This window comes from Scyliorhinus torazame, chromosome 9 (genome assembly GCF_047496885.1).
Source record: "Scyliorhinus torazame isolate Kashiwa2021f chromosome 9, sScyTor2.1, whole genome shotgun sequence".
Classification (NCBI taxonomy): domain Eukaryota; kingdom Metazoa; phylum Chordata; class Chondrichthyes; order Carcharhiniformes; family Scyliorhinidae; genus Scyliorhinus; species Scyliorhinus torazame.
In genome coordinates this window covers 77,988,049-78,006,931 of record NC_092715.1, presented here as the reverse complement: position 1 = coordinate 78,006,931, position 18,883 = coordinate 77,988,049, and the positions used below count along the sequence as shown (strand labels likewise).

Below are 18,883 nucleotides of genomic sequence, written 5' to 3'. Positions count from 1 at the left end.
TCAACTAATACTTCCAGTATCTCTGCCATCTTAGCTTTTTTTTAATATAAATTTAGATTACCCGATTTTTCATTTCCAATTCAGGGGCAATTTTAGCATGGCCAGTAGTGGGGGAACTGCACTTGTTTATTCCAGTCTGGCACAACAGTAAAACAGGAAAGGTGGCCAATCCATGGCTTAATAATAATAATCTTTATTAGTTTCACAAGTAGGCTTACATTAACACTGCAATGAAGTTACTGTGAAAAGCCCCTAGCCGCCACGTTCTGGTGCCTGTTCAGGTACACAGAGGGAGAATTCAGAATGCTCAAATTACCTAACAGCACGTCTTTCGGGACTTGTGGGAGGAAACCGGAGCACCCAGAGGAAACCCACGCAGACATGGAGAACGTGCAGACTCCGCATAGACAGTGACCCAAGCCAGGAATCGAACCTGGGACCCTGGCGCTGTGAAGTGACAGTGTTAACCACTGTGCTACCGTGCCGCCCCAAAAGGAAAAACAGTGCAGCGCTCCAATCCCCGGAGCAGGCTTTGAACCCACCACCTCCTGAGTCAGGAGCTGAAGTGTTACCCACTGAGCCGAACCTCAGACAGCTTACAAGGAAAATTAGAGATAGTATTTGATCCAAATAAGAAGCACACAAATTGACCACGAAAAACAAGTCTGAGGATTGGGTGCAGTTTAGAATTCATCAAAGAAGGACCTAGGGATTGATTAAAACGGGGAAAATAGAGTACGAGGGTTAGTTTGCAGGGAACATAAAAACTGACGATAAAGGTTTCCACAGGTATGTGAAGAGAAAAAGATTGGTGAAGACAAATGTGGGCCCCTTACAATCAGAAACAGGGGAATGTATTATGGGGAACAAAGAAATAGCTGAGCAACTAAATACATATTTTGGTTCTGTCTCCACAAATGAGGATACGTGAAACATAACAGAAATGCTGGGAACACACGGTTTAGGGAGAGGGAGGAACTGAAGAAGATCAGTATTAGAGAAATAACGTTGGGGGAAATCGATGGGATTGAAGGCTGATGAATCTCTAGGGCTTTATAATTTAGATCCTGAGTACTTGAGGAAGTGGCTCTGGAAAAAATGGCTGCATGGTGGTCATTTTCCAGGATTCTATGGACTCTGGAACAGTTCCTACAGATTGGAGGATAGCTAATATAACTCTACCTTCCTTTTTAAAAAGTGGAGAGAAAACGGAATTATAGACCAAAAAGCCTGAGGTTGGTAGTGGGAAAAATACCAAAATCCATTATCAAAGATTTTATAGCTGAGCACTTAGAAAACAGTGGCAGGATCGGACAGAGTCAACATAGATTTATGAAGGGGCAATCATGCTTGACAAATCTACTGGAATTCTTCAAGGATGTGAAAGACACCTCTGCACTTTTCTTATGACTAGGGAGGAAGTAGATACAGACCGAGTAAGGGCAGAAGGTTTTGTTTTTAGTTAAGGCATCGTGATCGGCACAGGCTGGGAAGGCCGAAGGGCCTGTTCCTGTGCTGTGCTTTTCTTCTTCTTTGAATTCAATTTACGTCCACAAATGTAAATAGACCCATTGACTTTGACAGCTTTTCTTCAAGCACAAAGACATTAACTGATAAGCAACTGTAAGGTGTGAAAAGATAAAAACCACAGGTTTGAGAAAGGATTATAGTCTGCTGTTTGAATTGTCAATGCCTTCGTGGTAGTCACCACTGTTGTACATATCACATACAAGATGTAATACGGTAAGGCTCCTGTACTACAGGTACGGGGGTAGATCCCCGCCTGCTGGCTCCGCCCAGTAGGCGGAGCATAAATGTGTGTGCTCACTGAGCTGCAGCCATTTCGGCAGCAGCTGCGGAAGGCTACACATCTCTGCTTAATAAAGCCTTGATTACACTCTACTCTTGTCTCGTCGTAATTGATAGTGCATCAACCTTATTTGGAGGACTTGGCAGTTGGTCCAGGTCACCCGATACAATGGCCATCTTTACTCCCTGTTAAAATATAGCAAACTTTGACAAAGCAAGACAGAACTCCCAGTTGAGAACTCCAACACATACATTCAGCAAAAAGGGACGTACCAGCAAGCACAGTCATTGAACTGCTGTAATCATCTTGGCTAAAGAAGGGACACACTGCTGTTTCTTAAAAGGGAAATTTTTGAAGACTGAGAGGGGATACAGAAAGCTGTTGGGGCCAGTTGATTGGATATATTCAAGAGGGAGCTGGACGTGGCCCATGCGCTAAAGGGATTAAGGGGAGTGGGAGAAAGCAGGAGTGGGATACTGAATTTGCATGATCAGCCATGATCATACTGAATGGTGGTGCAGGCTGGAATGACCGACTCTTGCACCTATCTTCTATGTTTCTATTAAGAATCATCTATTTCTCTAATACCTGCTTCCATCTTCCAAGTTTACCTGTGAATTCAGACTCCAGCATACCAACTAAAAGAGCCATCACAACGGCTGAGACAGCTCTGCAACTTCAAAGCCATCACTTCCAACAACGTTACGTGACTATAAAATGATAGGCCTATGCAGGCTGAGATCCATTCCATTTTTATAAGTACTGTATTTTCTGCTGTATAAAACAATGCTTTATTCACTCGAAGATCAGGCCATGTCTTATTTATTTAAATTTAATTTATGAAATGCGGGCGTCGCTGGCTAAGCCAGCATTGGGGCGGCATGGTGGCAAAGTGGTTCGCACTGCTGCCTCACAGAGCGAGGGACCCGGGTTCAGTTGTGACTTTGGTTGACTGTGTGGACCATAGAGAATATGCGTTTAAACGTTTCACGCATGGTTTCCCCGAGGTGCTGACAACGGCACTCCTCGTGTGAGGAGTTCGCTGGTTTTATGAAGGTGAACAGGATATGGAATATTCTCACTGCTCCATGTCATCGGCTTCCAATGGATTGGCAGAGCAAGCAATGCAGACGTTTAAGTGGGGTCTCGAGAAACAGTCTTCTGGGTCCCTGGACGGCATTTTTTGTTTTGTGAGTGGACCGCTTCACATGCTCTGACTGGGGTAGCTCCCGCGGAATTCCAAGTGGACCGGTGACTTTGTACCCGCCTCAGCATGATTTTTCCAGATATTGGGGCAAATGTACACCCCATCGGGAACAGCAGGGGCATTTCCCTTCTCGACACCGGCTAGTCCTGGCAGTGAGCGCCCGGAGACTTTGTGTTGGTTCTCAATTTTGCTGGCGGTGCTCAGTGGTTCACTGGCATTATCCTTTAACAAACGAGGCCAATCTCTCACCAAGTGAAAGCTCAGGGTCGTATTCAACGTAAGCATCTGGACCACATTAGGCCCAGGAAGCCACTTCCCGGAAATCACTTCTCCAGTCACAGCAGCTAGCGGATCCAGATACAAGGGCTGGTTTAGCACAGTGGGCTAAACAGCTGGCTTGTAATGTAGAACAATGCCAGCAGCGCGGGTTCAAATCCCGTACCGGCCTCCCAGAACAGGTGTCGGAATGTGGCGACTAGTGGCTTTTCACAGTAATTTCATTGAAGCCTACTTGTGACAATAAGCGATTATTATTCTTATTATTCTTTTTATTATTATTACAGTGGATGCTCACCCTCGAGATCAGCCTCTGGCACCGTACTTAGAGCCTGCTTGGGTTGTTACAGAGCCCCACAAATATAGGTACGCTGAGATAGAACAAAGAAATGTACAGCACAGGAACAGGCCCTTCGGCCCTCCAAGCCCGTGCCGACCATGCTGCCCAACTAAACTACAATCTTCTACACTTCCTGGGTCCGTATCCCTCTATTCCCATCCTATTCATGTGTTTGTCAAGATGCCCCTTAAATCTCACTATCGTCCCTGCTTCCACCACCTCCGCCGGTAGCGAGTTCCAGGCACCCACTACCCTCTGCGTAAAAATGATGACAGAGGTTCTCTACTCTGAAATGACAGGCAGACCTCAAGGGGGAGCCCTCGGGTCCACAGACTTGCAGCCGTTATGGCATTCGTCTCAGAAGTGCGGTTCGCTATCTCGTTATCTGACACCCATTCCGCGCCTCATGCACATGATGCCTAGCCTGATGTCAAAAGAGTCCGACGCCCTCTTTTGACAAGGTCTTCGGATTCCTCTGGCTCTGGGGGGAGGGAGGGGGTGAGGAGGGTGATGCGACCATCAATTCACTCGAGACGAGTTAAAGTAAACCGTGGCTTTAATCAACTTAGAACAGTGCCTGCCTGCGACTGATACAATACTGTGCGCTGCCTACAGGTCGACAGCTCTTTATACAACCCCCTCAAGGAGAGGAGCCCATACGTGTCCCAACATGTTCCCCTATGGATTATGCCATACAATGGCCCATAGGTGGAGCCCACAAGGGCAACAGCATAGCACAAATACAAAGGCAAAGCATGGTACTGATACAATGATGGATTATTGGTATAATACATTCACCACAGGGGGAAAGAGAACAGATGTTGTAACCTGCCCGGATCCAATTGGCTGGGGACAGTTGGTTACTCCATGACAATCTTTTGGGGAATATGAGCTCCCCCAATTAGGGGATGGGAGCAATCATTACCTTTCAGCTGTATAATTAGAGCTGGCCACTTTGGTATCGGCTAGAGAGAGAGAATAGGTAGTGAACTATTGGTGCTGTGGAAATAAAAGTTCCTTTACGTTTGACTCTACAAACGCATGCTGGGTTCTTCGTGGCCCTCACAAAAAATTCTATAGTTCTATTTATTGTCCATCTCTAGTTTTCCTTCAGAAGGTGGTGGTGAGCTGCCTTCTTGAACCGCTGCAGTCCCTGAGGTGTAGGTACACCCACAATGCAGTAAGGGAGTTCCAGGATTTTGACCCAGTGAGAGTGAAGGAACGACAATATATTTCCAAGTCAGGATGGTGAGTGGCTTGGAGGGGAACTTCAAGGGGGTAATGTTCCCAGGTATCTGCTGCCATTGTTCTCGATGGTTGTGGCAGTGCATTTGGAAGGTGTTGCCTGAGCAGCTTTGAGTTCCTGCAGTGCGTCTCGTAGATGGTACACACTGCTGTTACTCTGCATCATTGGTGGAGGGATTGAATCTTTGTGGAAGGAATGCAAATCAAATGGGCTACTTTGTCCTGGATGGTGTTGTGGTGTTGAACTTCGTGCTGGAGCTGGACTCATCCAGGCAAGGGAGAGTATTCCACCACATTCCTGACTAGCACCTTGTAGATACTGGACAGGCTTTGGGGAGTCAGGAGATGAGTTACTCGCTGCAGGATACACAACCTCTTATTTGCTCTTGTAGTCACAGTATGTATGTGGCTAGTCCAGTTCAGCTTCTGGTCAACAGTAACCCTCAGGATGTTGGTCAAGGTGAATTCAGTGATGGTAATGCCATTGAATGTCAAGGAGAGATGGTTGGATTCTCTCTCTCGTGGTGTCCACTACTCATGGTTGCATGTGTCAGGACTGGATATCTTTGACCCGATCCATGTTGTGGAATTGCTTAGCTCTGTCAATTACTTGCTATTTATGCTGCTTGGCACTCAAGTGGTTCTGTGTTATGGTTTTACTGAGTTGACAGCTAATTTTTAGATATGCCTGGTGTTGCTCCTGGCATGCCCTCCTGCACACTTCATTGAACCAGGGTTTAATCCTGGCTTTGCGGTAATTGTAGAGTGGGGGATATGCCAGGCATTGGGTTACAGATGCTGCTCAAGTATAATCTTGCTGATGATGGCTCACAGCACCTCCTGGATGTTGGGTAGAATTTTGATCAACAAGGGAATAAAGGGCTCTGGGCGATGGACACGGAAGTAGGGTTGACACCACAATCAGGTCAGCCATGATCTTACCGAATAGCGGAGCAGGCTTGAAGGACCAAATGACCTACTCCTCCTCCTAATTCTTGGTGTTCTTGAACCTGAGGGAAATGAACTTGAGAGGTATGGGGATAAAGTGGCAGAATGGGACTGACTGGATTGCTGTACTTAAGAGCCAGTATGGTAGTCGGTATTAGGGGTATTATGGTACCTAGGTTGAGGCTTTAAGATCATTGGTGAAGCCTGAGACAGGAAGATCATTGGTGAAGCCTGCCTGCTGGTTCTGCCCAGGAAGGCGGAGTATAAGAGTCTGTGTCTCTCTAGCAGCTGCATTCTGTACCTGCGCTGCTGGGGGAAACATCTAGTCCAATAAAGCCTTCAATTGTCATCCAATCTCGCTTCTGGAGTCATTACCGATCATCAATTTATTGGACTAGATTTTAAAGAATGTAGCTCTGAATCAAGCCGGAGTGTCTGCAACTCAGCGGCAACCTTCAAACACTGGTTGGCGTGCTTAAAAGGGTACCTCAGGACTGCCACAACTGCACTCACGGAGGACCAGAAACTGCAAGTTCTCCACTCGAGGGTGAGCCCAGAGATCTACACACTCATCGAGGATGTGGACGATTTCGAGGTCGCGATGACACTGTTGAAAGGACGCTACATTCGGCAAGTAAACCAAGTTTACGCCCGACATCTGCTAGCGACAAGGCGACAAACCCCAGGGGAATCGCTGGGTGAATTCTACCGCGTGCTGGTACTAGCTAGGAACTGTGACTGCCCGCAAGTTTCAGCCAGCGACCACAGAACTTTTAATCCGGGACACATTCGTTGCAGGTATGCTGTCATCCCAAATCCGTCAGCGGCTGCTGGAAAAAGAGACACTAGGCCTTAAGGAGGCATGGGCCCTTGCTAGCTCCCTGGATGTGGCCTCACAAAACGCCCGCTGGGACGTCCCCGACTGCACGGCAGCCCCTTGGGCAGCGTGGAACCCACCCGCGGCCGACCCCGATGCATCCCCCCCACAAGCTTGTGCCACGCGGCTACCAGGCAACCCTGGGGGCCCCGCTGTTATTTCTGCGTGCAAGCCAAGCACCCCCGGCAGCGCTGCCCGGCCCGCTCCTCCACCTGCAAAGGTTGTGGCAAAAAGGGCCATTTTGTGGCGGTATGCCAGGCCCGGGCGGTTGCCGCTGTCTCCGGGGGCGAACCGGGGCCGCCATCACAACTCTCTCCACGGGCCACCTGCGGGCCGCGGGCGCCGCCATCTTCATTTTCCCGAGCAATGTGCGGGCCCCGGGCACCACCATCTTGTTCCCCAGGGACCACGTGCGATGCGTGGGCGCCACCAACTTGCCCACCCCCAGCCATGTGCGACCCCTGGGCACCGCCATTTTGGCTGGAGTATCAGGACCCCGATTCGGATGACCACACACCGCCCGAGGAAACTCTTCAACTTTTACCATGACTCGCCTCGGTGACCCTGGACCAGTCTCAGGCCCGAATGCTTTCGACCGCGACAACGACCGTGCTCATCAACGGCCGCAAAACATCCTGCCTGATCGACTCCGAGAGCACAGAGAGCTTTATACACCCCAACACGGTAAGGCGCTGTTCTCTTCCCATACACCCAGTTAACCAAAGAATCTCCCTGGCCTCCGGGTCCCACTCTGTAGAGATCAAGTGGTTTTGCGTAGCGAACCTCATGGTCCAGGGAAGAGAATTAAAAAAGTTCCAACTCTACGTCCTCCATCACCTCTGCGCTGCCACGCTCCTGGGATTGGACTTCCAAAGCAACCTCCAGAGCTTAACCTTTAAATTCGGCGGCCCTATACCCACCTCACTGTCTGCAGTCTCGCAACCCTCAAGGTCGACCCGCCTTCCCTTTTTGCGAACCTCATCCCGGATTGCAAACCCGTTGCCACCAGGAGCAGACGGTACAGTGCCCAGGACTGGACCTTCATTAGGTCGGAAGTCCAGCGGCTACTGAAGGAAGGTATTATCGAGGCTAGCAACAGCCCCTGGGGAGCTCAAGTAGTGGTTGTAAAGACCGGGGAGAAGCATAGGATGGTCATCGATTATAGTCAGACCATCAACAGGTATATGCAGTTCGACGCGTACCCTCTCCCCGCATATCTGATTTGGTCAATCAGATTGCACAATACAAGGTATTTTCCACGGTGGACCTCAAATCCGCCTACCACCAGCTACCCATCCGCCCGGGCGACCGCAAGTACACTGCATTCAAAGCAGATGGGCTTACCACTTCCTAAGGTTTCCCTTCGGTGTCACAAATGGAGTCTTGGTCTTCCAACGGGAGATGGAGCGAATGGTTGACCGGTACAGTTTGCGGGTCACGTTTCCGTACCTCGACAATGTCACCATCTGCGGCCACGACCAGCAGGACCACGTCACCAACCTCCGCAATTTCCTCCATACCGCAAAAACCCTTAACTTAACCTACAACAAGGACAAATGCGTGTTCAGCCCCGACTATCTAGCCATCCTCGGCTACGTAGTGCATGATGGAGTCATAGGCCCAGATCCCGAACGCATGCGCCCCCTCATGGAGTTTCCCCTCCCCCACTGCTCCAAGGCCCTGAAACGCTGCCTGGGATTTCTTTCATATTACGCCCAGTGAGTCCCCAATTATGCAGACAAGACCCACCCACTAATCCAATCCTCGGTTCCCCCCCTGTCGGCAAAGGCCCGCCAGGCCTTCAGCCGCATAAAGGCGGACATCGCAAAGGCCACGTGCACGCAATTGATGAATCCCTTCCCTTCCAAGTCGAGAGCGACGCATCCGACCTAGCTCTGGCAGCCACCCTCAACCAAGCGGGCAGGCCCGTGGCCTTCTTCTCACGCACCCTCCATGTTCAGAAATCCGTCATTCCTCCGTTGAAAAGGAGGCCCAGGCCATAGTAGAAGCTGTGTGGCACTGGAGGCATTACCTGGCCGGCAGGAGATTCACGCTCCTCACTGACCAACGGTCGATAGCTTTCATGTTCGATAATGCACAGCGGGGCAAGATAAAGAACGATAAGATCTTACGGTGGAGGATCGAGCTCTCCACCTACAACTATGAGATCTTGTATCGTTCCAGGAAGCTAATCGAGCTTCCTGATGCCCTATCCCGCGGCACATGTGCCAACGCACAAGTGGACCGACTCCGGGCCCTCCATGAGGACCTCTGCCACCCGGGGGTCACTCGATTCTTCCATTTTATCAAGACCCGCAACCTGCCCTACTCCCTCGAGGAGGTCAGGACCGCTACCAGGAACTGCCAAATCTGCGCGGAGTGCAAGCCGCACTTCTACAGGCCAGAGAAAGTGCACCTGATAAAGGCTTCCCGTCCCTTTGAATGCCTCAATATGGACTTCAAAGGGCCCCTCCCCTCCACCGACCACAACACGTACTTCCTGAATGTGATTGACGAGTACTCGCGGTTCCCATTCGCCATCCCCTGCCCCGACATGACCGCAGCCACCGTCATAAAAGACCTCCACAGTATCTTTACCCTATTCGGTTTCCCCGCCTATATACACAGCGATAGGGGGTCCTCCTTCATGAGCGACAAACTGCGTCAATTGCTGCTCAGCAAGGGCATCGCCTCGAGCAGGACGACCAGTTATAACCCCCGGGGAAACGGACAGGTAGAGAGGGAGAACGGAATGGTCTGGAAGACCGTCCTACTGGCCCTACGGTCCAGAAATCTCCCAGTGTCCCGCTGGCAGGAGGTCCTTCCTGATGCACTCCACTCCATCCAATCACTGCTGTACACCACGACAAACGAAACACCTCGTGAACGTCTCCTTGTCTTCCCTAGGAAGTCCTCCGGGACCTCACTTCCAACCTGGCTGGCAGCTCCTGGACCCATTCTGCTCCGCAAACATGTGCGGGCGCACAAGTCGGACCCATTGGTAGAGAGGGTCCACCTCCTTCACGCTAACCTTCCGTATGCCTACGTGGCGTACCCCAACGGCTGGCAGGATACGGTCTCCCTGTAGGACCTGGTGCCCGCTGAACCCCCCCCCACCAACCACACCCTCCCACCCACCGGCGCACCCCACAGCTGCCCCCTTCCCAGGTGGATCGGTTCTACCACTGGTCCAGGGGTAGGGGTGATGAAACTATCGAAGAAGCCGAAGTCACGCTCCCGGAGTCACAGATGACCGAGCCGGCGCCTGCATCACTGCCAAAACTGCGACGATCACAGAGTAGGCCAGGGCCCCCGATCGACTAATTACTTCATCTGATATGGACATGTAAAATGAATACTGTAAATAGTTGTGACATGTAATAAGGCAAAACCGTGTACCACCGACAGGTACCACCATAACCTCTGCCACTGTATGACGCAAGACCCCCCCCCCCCCCCGCCGGACTCTTTTTTTTAACAGGGAGTGAATGTGGTAGTCGGTATTAGGGGTATTACGGTACCTAAGTTGAGGCTGTAAGATCATTGGTGCGGGAGGTACCTGAGATAGAAAGATCATTGGTGAAGCCTGCCTGCTGGTTCCGGCCAGTAAGGCGGAGTATAAGAGCCTGTGTCTCCCTAGCAGCTGCATTCTGTACCTGCGCTGCTGGGGGAAACATCTAGTCCAATAAAGCCTTCAATTGGCATCCAATCTCGCTTCTGGAGTCATTAATCGAGCATCAGCCAGCATCTGCAAAATTCAGTTCTGTGGTGGAACACCTTGGCTGCCATGGGATGATGCTTCAATGATAGGCCTGTAGTCATAACCCACTAGTTCTCTTTATCCCCTGGGATTATATCTGGAATTCAACTCCAAACTCCCGGATCCCAGCCAAAGTGTTGGAAGCAGAGGCGATCACCTGGGCAAGGGTTGTGCCATGGCGGGAGGGGCAAGGCAGTTTCCGAAAGAGTTTGACAAAAGAGTCATCCAGACTTGAAACATTAGCTCCCTTCTCTCTCCACAAATGTTGCCAGACCTGCTGAGATTGTCCAGTATTTTCTGTTTTTGTTTCGGATTCCAGCATCCGTAGAAATTTGCTTTTCTCAGAAAGTGGGTGTCTGTCCCACAACTCGCCCTCAAACAAGCTTCAAGTTCTTGTGCTTTCATAATTGTTCTCCTCTTATTTAATATTCTTGATGTTGCTGTTAAATAATTACATAAAGAGCTTTGAAAGTTTTTAGGCTTGTAAAACATGCTGCAACTATATCGCTGTTAGTGTTTCATAGTTAAAACAAAGAACCACTTTTGTACTGTGCTCAGTTCAGAGTCGACCGTTCATCATCGTTCACCACTGTTCACGCCATTTGATTTACACTTTTTCGCACGATTTATAAAAACTTTTCTGTTTGATTTTCAATTTACAAAAAAAAAGAATTTTGTGTAACCAATTAATTTTTCCCAAGGGGCAATTTAGCCTGGCCAATCCACCTAACTTGCACATCTTTGGGTTGTGGGGGAGAAACCCACGCAAACACGGAGAGAATATGCAAACCCCACACGGACAGTGACCCAGGGCTGGGATCGAACGCGAATCCTCAGCGTGATGAGGCAGCAGTGCTAACCACTGCGCCACCCTGCCGCCTCCTGATTTTTAATTTTGCCTTATGTTCGCGACTCGCCTGGAAATCGTTCCCCACTCGCATTTCTCGGCCCGTCCTCGATTGGCTGCTCAGAGTCTCAGTGGGCGTTGGGAAGGGTTGTGGGGGATACCATTGTCCACCGGCAGTTTTCTAGCTTCCTCTGCTCTGCTGTTCAAAGGGGGGAGCTTTACAGTGAGAACAAATAGCAGATTAACATACATTGTCCAGCAAGTTGCGGAGGATCAGAACTCTCATTCCACACATTGTTGGATACCTTTTCCACAAATCGACAATGGTGTGTAATGTTAATCAATCATTCATGCAACATGACTTCCCAACAGTATATGGCTGTCATTGACTGGGAGACCTTTCAGGAGTGGCTGCAGAGTGTGACCACCATTTGCTCTGACCCAGGAAAGGAAGTGAGTCGGAGCAATGGGAAATTATATATATTAAGTTGGGCATTATTAGTTTGTGACTTTTGTTCCATTTGCCTAGCCTGTGTGCCATGTGTTTTGTTCAACAAATCTCTCACTCCATTTGCCACAGTGAATTGACTGACTGGTCACATCCTTCCCAGAGTTCAGCTCAGGCGTCTTTCCCCCAGGTTAACTTTCTCACTTTATGAAGTCTTACAACACCAGGTTAAAGTCCAACAGGTTTGTTTCGATGTCACTAGCTTTCGGAGCGCTGCTCCTTCCTCAGGTGAATGAAGAGGTATGTTCCAGAAACACATATATAGACAGATTCAAAGATGCCAGACAATGCTTGGAATGCGAGCATTAGCAGGTGGTAAATCTTTACAGATCCAGAGATGGGGTAACCCCAGGTTAAAGAGGTGTGAATTGTACCAAGCCAGGACAGTTGGTAGGATTTCGCAGGCCAGATGGTGGGGGATGAATGTAATGCGACATGAATCCCAGGTTCCGGTTGAGGCCGCACTCATGTGTGCGGAACTTGGCTATAAGCTTCTGCTCGGCGATTCTGCATTGTCGCGCGACCTGAAGGCCGCCTTGGAGAATGCTTACCCGGAGATCAGAGGCTGAATGCCCTTGACTGCTGAAGAGTTCCCTGACTGGAAGGGAACATTCCTGCCTGGTGATTGTCGCGCGATGTCCGTTCATTCGTTGTCGCAGCGTCTGCATGGTCTCGCCAATGTACCACGCTTCGGGACATCCTTTCCTGCAGCGTATGAGGTAGACAACGTTGGCCGAGTCGCACGAGTATGTACTGCGTACCTGGTGGGTGGTGTTCTCACGTGTAATGGTGGTATCCATGTCGATGATCTGGCACGTCTTGCAGAGATTGCCATGGCAGGGTTGTGTGGTGTCGTGGTCACTGTTCAGCAGTCAAGGGCATTCAGCCTCTGATCTCCGGGTAAGCGTCCTCCAGGACCCGCGACAACGCAGAATCGCCGAGCAGAAACTTATAGCCAAGTTCCGCACACATGAGTGCGGCCTCAACCGGGACCTGGGATTCATGTCACATTACATTCATCCCCCACCATCTGGCCTGCGAAATCCTACCAACTGTCCTGGCTTGAGACAATTCACACCTCTTTAACCTGGGGTTACCCCATCTCTGGATCTGTAAAGATTTAATCACCTGCTAATGCTCGCATTCCAAGCATTGTCTGGCATCTTTGAATTTGTCTATATATGTGTTTCTGGAACAGACCTTTTCATTCACCTGAGGAAGGAGCAGCGCTCCGAAAGCTAGTGACATCGAAACAAACCTGTTGGACTTTAACCTGGTGTTGTAAGACTTCGTACTGTTCTGAAGGCTGGGTAGTTTGCTGCAAACAATGGTTTGTTTGAGGTTGCGGCATTGTTTGCAGAAGCTTATAGCCAAGTTCCGCACACATGAGTGCGGCCTCAACCGGAACCTGGGATTCGTGTCGCATTACATTCATCCCCCACCATCTGGCCTGCGAAATCCTACCAACAGCCCTGGCTTGACACAATTCACACCTCTTTAACCTGGGGTTACCCCATCTCTGGATCTGTAAAGATCTGATCACCTGCTAATGCTCGCATTCCAAGCATTGTCTGGCATCTTTGAATCTGTCTACATATATGTTTCTGGAACATACCTCTTCATTAACCTGAGGAAGGAGCAGTGCTCCGAAAGCTAGTGATTTAAAACAAACCTGTTGGACTTTAACCTGGTGTTGTAAGACTTCTTACTGTGCCCACCCCAGTCCAACGCCGGCATCTCCACATCATTCTCACTTTATGGCAGTGCAGTAGTGACAGTGTTAACTTTGCTCCTTCCTCTTCTCAGCACTTGCACCAGAAGCTGCCAGCGGGATAACAGTGACTGCGGACTGAAGTTCGCTGCAGAGTGGAGCACCTTCTCAAGGCGTAAGTAATACTTGCACTGACAGCTTGCTGCTCTGTTAAACCACCAATGATCATTATTGCACTGCATTCCTTTGCTTTTCTCCGGCAGATCCAAGTGCCCCGGCTTGAACGGAACGTTTTATGAGGATTGTGTTCCATTCTCTATCTCTCTCCCACCCCCACCCCCTCAGCAATTTGTATTATGTAGAGTTTGCATAACATGTTTATCGCAATTTGGTTTAATTCTGATATCTCCGTTTCGTGACAATGCGCTGATAATGTCACTGCGTGTTGTCGAAAATCAAATCGGACGTTGAACAAGAGTTGTTTACAGTTGCTGAAAAATAAAGTCTCCTTTTAATCTGGGCATTGGACCAGGCGAATGGCGTCCCTTTCAGTCCACCCAGTGATATTGCCGCTTCCCAGAGAGTGGGACACCAAACTATTTCACTGACACTTAAGGAAACTCTCGTCAGTGTGGGGATTAGTCTCACCCGGGTTGCATCTAGTTGAACAAGTCGTAATAACTTGGGCTCGATACTGACACAGTAAACATCACGTGGTGGGGGATGGGGCTAGAAAGAGGCATGTAGCGAGTTGCAGCAGCATTTGCAAACCGGTTTGATACAGATCCGACCACCCCTTCCTTCCCTGGACTAAATTGCTACACGTAATTGCATTGTAGTACAGAGTTCTAATATAATAGTGTATTGTAGTATAGAGTCCAAGTATAATAGTGTATTTTAGTATAAAGGATTAATGTTAACAGTGTGGTCTCAAACAACTTGCCTCCAGGACCACAAATATCACATATCAGATCAAAGACAATCACATGTATAAATTGTTATCTCTACTGGATCCCATGAAGAGGTTTGTGTTTTATATGGGTGAACATTAAATGTTTATTGACAACACATAACTATACACATAAGCTGTCGCCATGCTTGCTTCTACACGGGGCTCTCTGTTCAGTCCACAACTGACTCTTGTCACAGGTCATGTCCCGAAAGACGGGCTTGTTAGGTGAATTGGGCATTCCGAATTCTGCCTCTGTGTACCTGAACAGGCGCCAGAGTGCAGCGACTAGGGATTTTCACAGTAACTTAATTGCAGTGTTAATGTAAGCCTACGTGTGACATCAATAAAGATTATGTGTCTTTACATCACACTGTGGATGGTACTTTTTCCCAGTCCCAGAAGGCGCTTTATTAATTGGAATCCCTGAGAGATCCTGAGGAGGGTTTATTGATCCCGTCTTGGTATCGGCCTTCTCGAGCAACGTAAATGGTGCCCCCCTGCAATTCCTCCATAATTCTGGCCATTACTTCCTTGTGATTGAAGTCGTTTAATATTTATTGTTATCTTTTTTCCTGCACGGGCATGCAAGATGTGAGCACGAGGGCGAGTGCCGACTGTTATCCTGTTCTAGTAAAAATCATATTGAGCAGATTATTTAAAATGTGTTCTGTGCAGTTTCATGCCTTTTTGTCATTGTGTTGTAATCCTTGTGGTTATGGGAGGTGAATGCTTTTTTGACACACTCCTTATCTTATAACAAACATGAGTGAGGCCAGGTCGGGGTGATTGGCAGATGTTGGGGTGGAGTTTTGGATGATAGGGTTAGTTAAGCCGTCACTAAGATTGAGGCTAGCGCCTTGGTTCGAGCTAACTCGGGTTTTTATTTGTTTTTTTGTTATTTTGAATTGAATCTACGCCTTTCTCCTTCGATGGTCTGGTCAGATTATGTAACCTGGGGCGGATTGGGTTCCTCCTGGCTCTTCCATGAGGTTGGATGTTTTCCTCTGGGTCTCTTTTGTTTCAGAGCTATTAGGATGGGAGGGTATGAGTGGTGGCACATGGTGAGGTGGTTTTGGTTAATCCTTGGCTGTTGAAGAGAGAGATTGTTCTCTGTATCCTTCCTGTGATGGCAGACAGTGCTGGGTGATGGTTGGTATCTTTCATTCTTTACTTAGGGTTTTTTCTGTTTTTTTTCCCCTCCTCTCTCCATTTGGGTGAGTAGGTTATACTGAGGAGGCAGGAATCCCCCCCCGCCCGTAGGATACCCAATTGTTGGGTGTCTTGCCTATTCTTCTCTCGGTGATGGGGTCTCCCCAGATAGGGTTGGCGTAATCATCCTTTTCTTTTCTTCAGTATACTTGGGGTTGGTGCACTGCCCTGGATGGGCTTGGAGAGATGCAGGTCTGGCTGGATTGTGAGTGCTGGGGTGTACTGGAGATATCAATTCCTGTCTGTTGCGAGGTGCTGGGCTGGGTCAAGTCCGGTTCTGTGGCTGGTATCCTGTTGAAGCTGAAGTTTGGGATGTCCCTTCTGGCTGCGACATGCTGAGAGGCTGGGTATTGCATCTGGCCTCGGGTTGAGCCGAGTCCTGTACTGTGGTTAACACCCCCCCTCCCCCTCCCCCCGGGCCCCGCGCGGGAGGTGCGATGCTGTCTTGGTGGATTCCTCATTAATAGATGATTGGCAGTGCCAGGGAAAAATGGAACCAAGAACATAGAATTTATGAACATAGAATTTACAGTGCAGAAGGAGGCCATTTGGCCCATCATGTCTGCACCGATCCTTGGATAGACCACCCCACTTAAGCCCATACTTCCACCCTACACCCATAACTCAGTAACCCCACCTAACCCTTTTGGACAGTATGGGCAATTTATCATGGCCAATCCACCTAACCTGCACATCTTTGGACAGTGGGAGGAAACCCACGCAGACACGGGGAGAACATGCAGACTCAGCTCAGACAGTCACCCAAGCCGGGAATCGAACCTGGGACCCTGGAGCTGTGAAGCCATAGTGCTAACCATTGTGCTACCGTGCCGTCCATGGTATGGTTTCTTCCTGATGTGGTACTTCTATTTCATGGGTCCTTGAGATCCTCTGACTGTGTGGGTGCTGTGGCTTTACATCACTTGGTTGCAGATGAGGTACAGCACAGTGATTGTTGGACATTGCTCCTGCCTGTGAGGTCTTCTGGCTCCACCATGCTGACATAGTTGTGCACCCTCTTGTGGTCTGTTTGGGTATTACTTCCTCTGGTTTGGAATCTCTATTAGCCTTTGATTCATTTGCTACTCTGTATAATGGCTGCTTTCGACACATTAAATGTATTGATGTTGTTGGTGGATTTCAGACTGTCTATTTGGATGGCCATTTCTAGAGTTGATCTTTCTTGGTTTGTAGTTTGTCTGAAAGGGTATAGTCAGCAACTGCAACAACAATCCTGTCCCTTATGAATTCTGACTTGAAGCCACTCTGTGTAATTAGTTTGTAAAAGAGTCAACTGGTTCTCTGGGCTGTTGGCTACGTTTGTTGAACTTTGCCCTCCGACATTTTGCTCCTTAGATTAAAATACATAGCAAATTATTTTAGAACTGTATCAAATTTTATCTGAGGGTTTGTTTATTCTGTGCCTTGCAATAATATTATCGGTAATCGGACCGATTGAATAAAATTGTGTATTCACTTGTCTTTTTATCTAATCCTGAAGCTATCGTGTATCTTCAGAAACCTTTCTGCCAAAGTCTCAAATTTTGGGTGCGATGGCCCTAAGATAAGCAGCTCGCTGCAGCACAGCGTGGCCGATAGAAGTCGGGAGACCCCGCTCCCGGGATCTATGTGGTGCTCAATGTCTCGAGAGATCCAACGCGATCTCACGGGATGTGCGATGTAAATCCCACCCATTGTGGGTAGGACCACTGTTTAGCAAATCTGTATAGCGAGACAGCTAGTCTCACTTTAATGTGCAGATTCCCAAGGTACCCGAGGCATGAGATCTATCTTCTTCGCCTCTGGCAAGCGCCATTCAATACTGATCTCCACTGGGGAGGCAGTGGCGTAGTTGTATTGTCACTGGCTCAATGTGCTTGCTATGGGACTTTGTTCCTATTTAGTTAAATCCCACCCTTTTTGTTTGGTTTGGCCCTTGGATCATCCAAATTGGTCTGGTAATGTTGATTTTTGCGTCCATGTTTGCTTTAAAGTTCAGGTAAACATAGCTTCAAATGCTGTCCAGGTTTTAAAGAGGACGCTGCAGAAACCATTTTTTCTTACAAGCTCGGCTGGCATGTGGTATGGCACCAATTCTGACTGCGGCCGGTCGCAGTCATGGTGCTTGTCGGTACTGAAGCTTTTCAAAATAGCCCTGGCTTCGAACTGAATTTTTTGCTCATGCTTGCTCGGTCCTCTGACTCATCACTCTGTGGCCATTCACCATGGCCCTCCACGAGATCTTGTGGAGTCCTCAGATGCACTGTGGGGTTTCTTCCTTCTGCCTTCAGCTTCCAGTCCTGCAATGGCGCTTCTTTCAGGCAATCCCTCTCAGTGTCTTCACTTCAGATGCTTCCAGTCAGGTCAGAATGCTGCTCCTTTAATTTTCCAACTTTAGAATTTCTACTCCAGCTTCTGAGATTCTGGGTTTTTCCAATAACTGAATTCATGTTGTATGTCCAGCCGGTCTCACAAAGTAGTCGAGACTTGGATGGATGAACCTTAACTGTTTATTGATGACGCTTAACTAGGTACATTTTTTTCTTTTTTCATGGGACGTGGGCATGTCTGGCAAGGCCAGCAGTTGTTGCCCATTTCTAATTGTCCAAGAGCTGAGTTGCATGCTAAGGCCATTGTAGAGGGCAGTTAAAAGTCAACCACATTCCTTTGGGTCTGAGGCCATATGTAGGCCAGGCCAGGTAAGGATGGCAGATTTCCTTCCCTAAAGGGGGAGGCAGTGGTGTCGTGGTATTGTCACTGGACCAGTACTCCAGAGACCCAGAGTCATGCTCTGGGGACACTGGTCCGAATTCCACCATGGCAGATGGTGACATTTGGAATCAGTAAAAATCTGGAATTCAAAGCCTAATGATGCGTATGAATCCATTGTCAATTGTTGTAAAAATCCATCTGGTTCACTAATGTCCTTTAGGGAAGGAAATCTGCCACCCTTACCTGGTGTGACGTACATGTGACTCCAGGCCTCCTAACTGCCCTCAGAAATGGCCCAGTGTTATAACCTGCCCGGATCTTACTGGTTGGGGACAATTGGTTGCCCCATTAAATCTTAAGGCATATGAACTGCCCCAATAGGGGGGGTGGGTGTACAATCGTTAACCTTTCAACTGTATAAATAGAGCTGGCCAGTGTGGTACCGGCTAGAGAGAGGGGACCAGTAGTGAACAGCTGGTGC

The 18,883-nt window shown here is 48.8% G+C and overlaps 1 protein-coding gene across 3 annotated transcripts in view; it reads left to right on the top strand.

Annotated features, from left to right (window-relative positions):
- The window catches only part of LOC140429339 (xanthine dehydrogenase-like), a 452,003-nt gene that overhangs the window by 156,595 nt on the left and 276,525 nt on the right, over positions 1–18,883 (top strand). The window contains exon 2 of one of the 3 annotated variants that reach the window (XM_072516190.1): positions 13,625–13,704. In XM_072516190.1, coding sequence (XP_072372291.1) covers positions 13,625–13,704 — 80 coding nt within the window. Of the gene's footprint in view, positions 1–13,497; positions 13,705–18,883 lie in introns of those variants that run through there. The other 2 variants (XM_072516191.1, XM_072516192.1) reach the window with 2 other exon arrangements.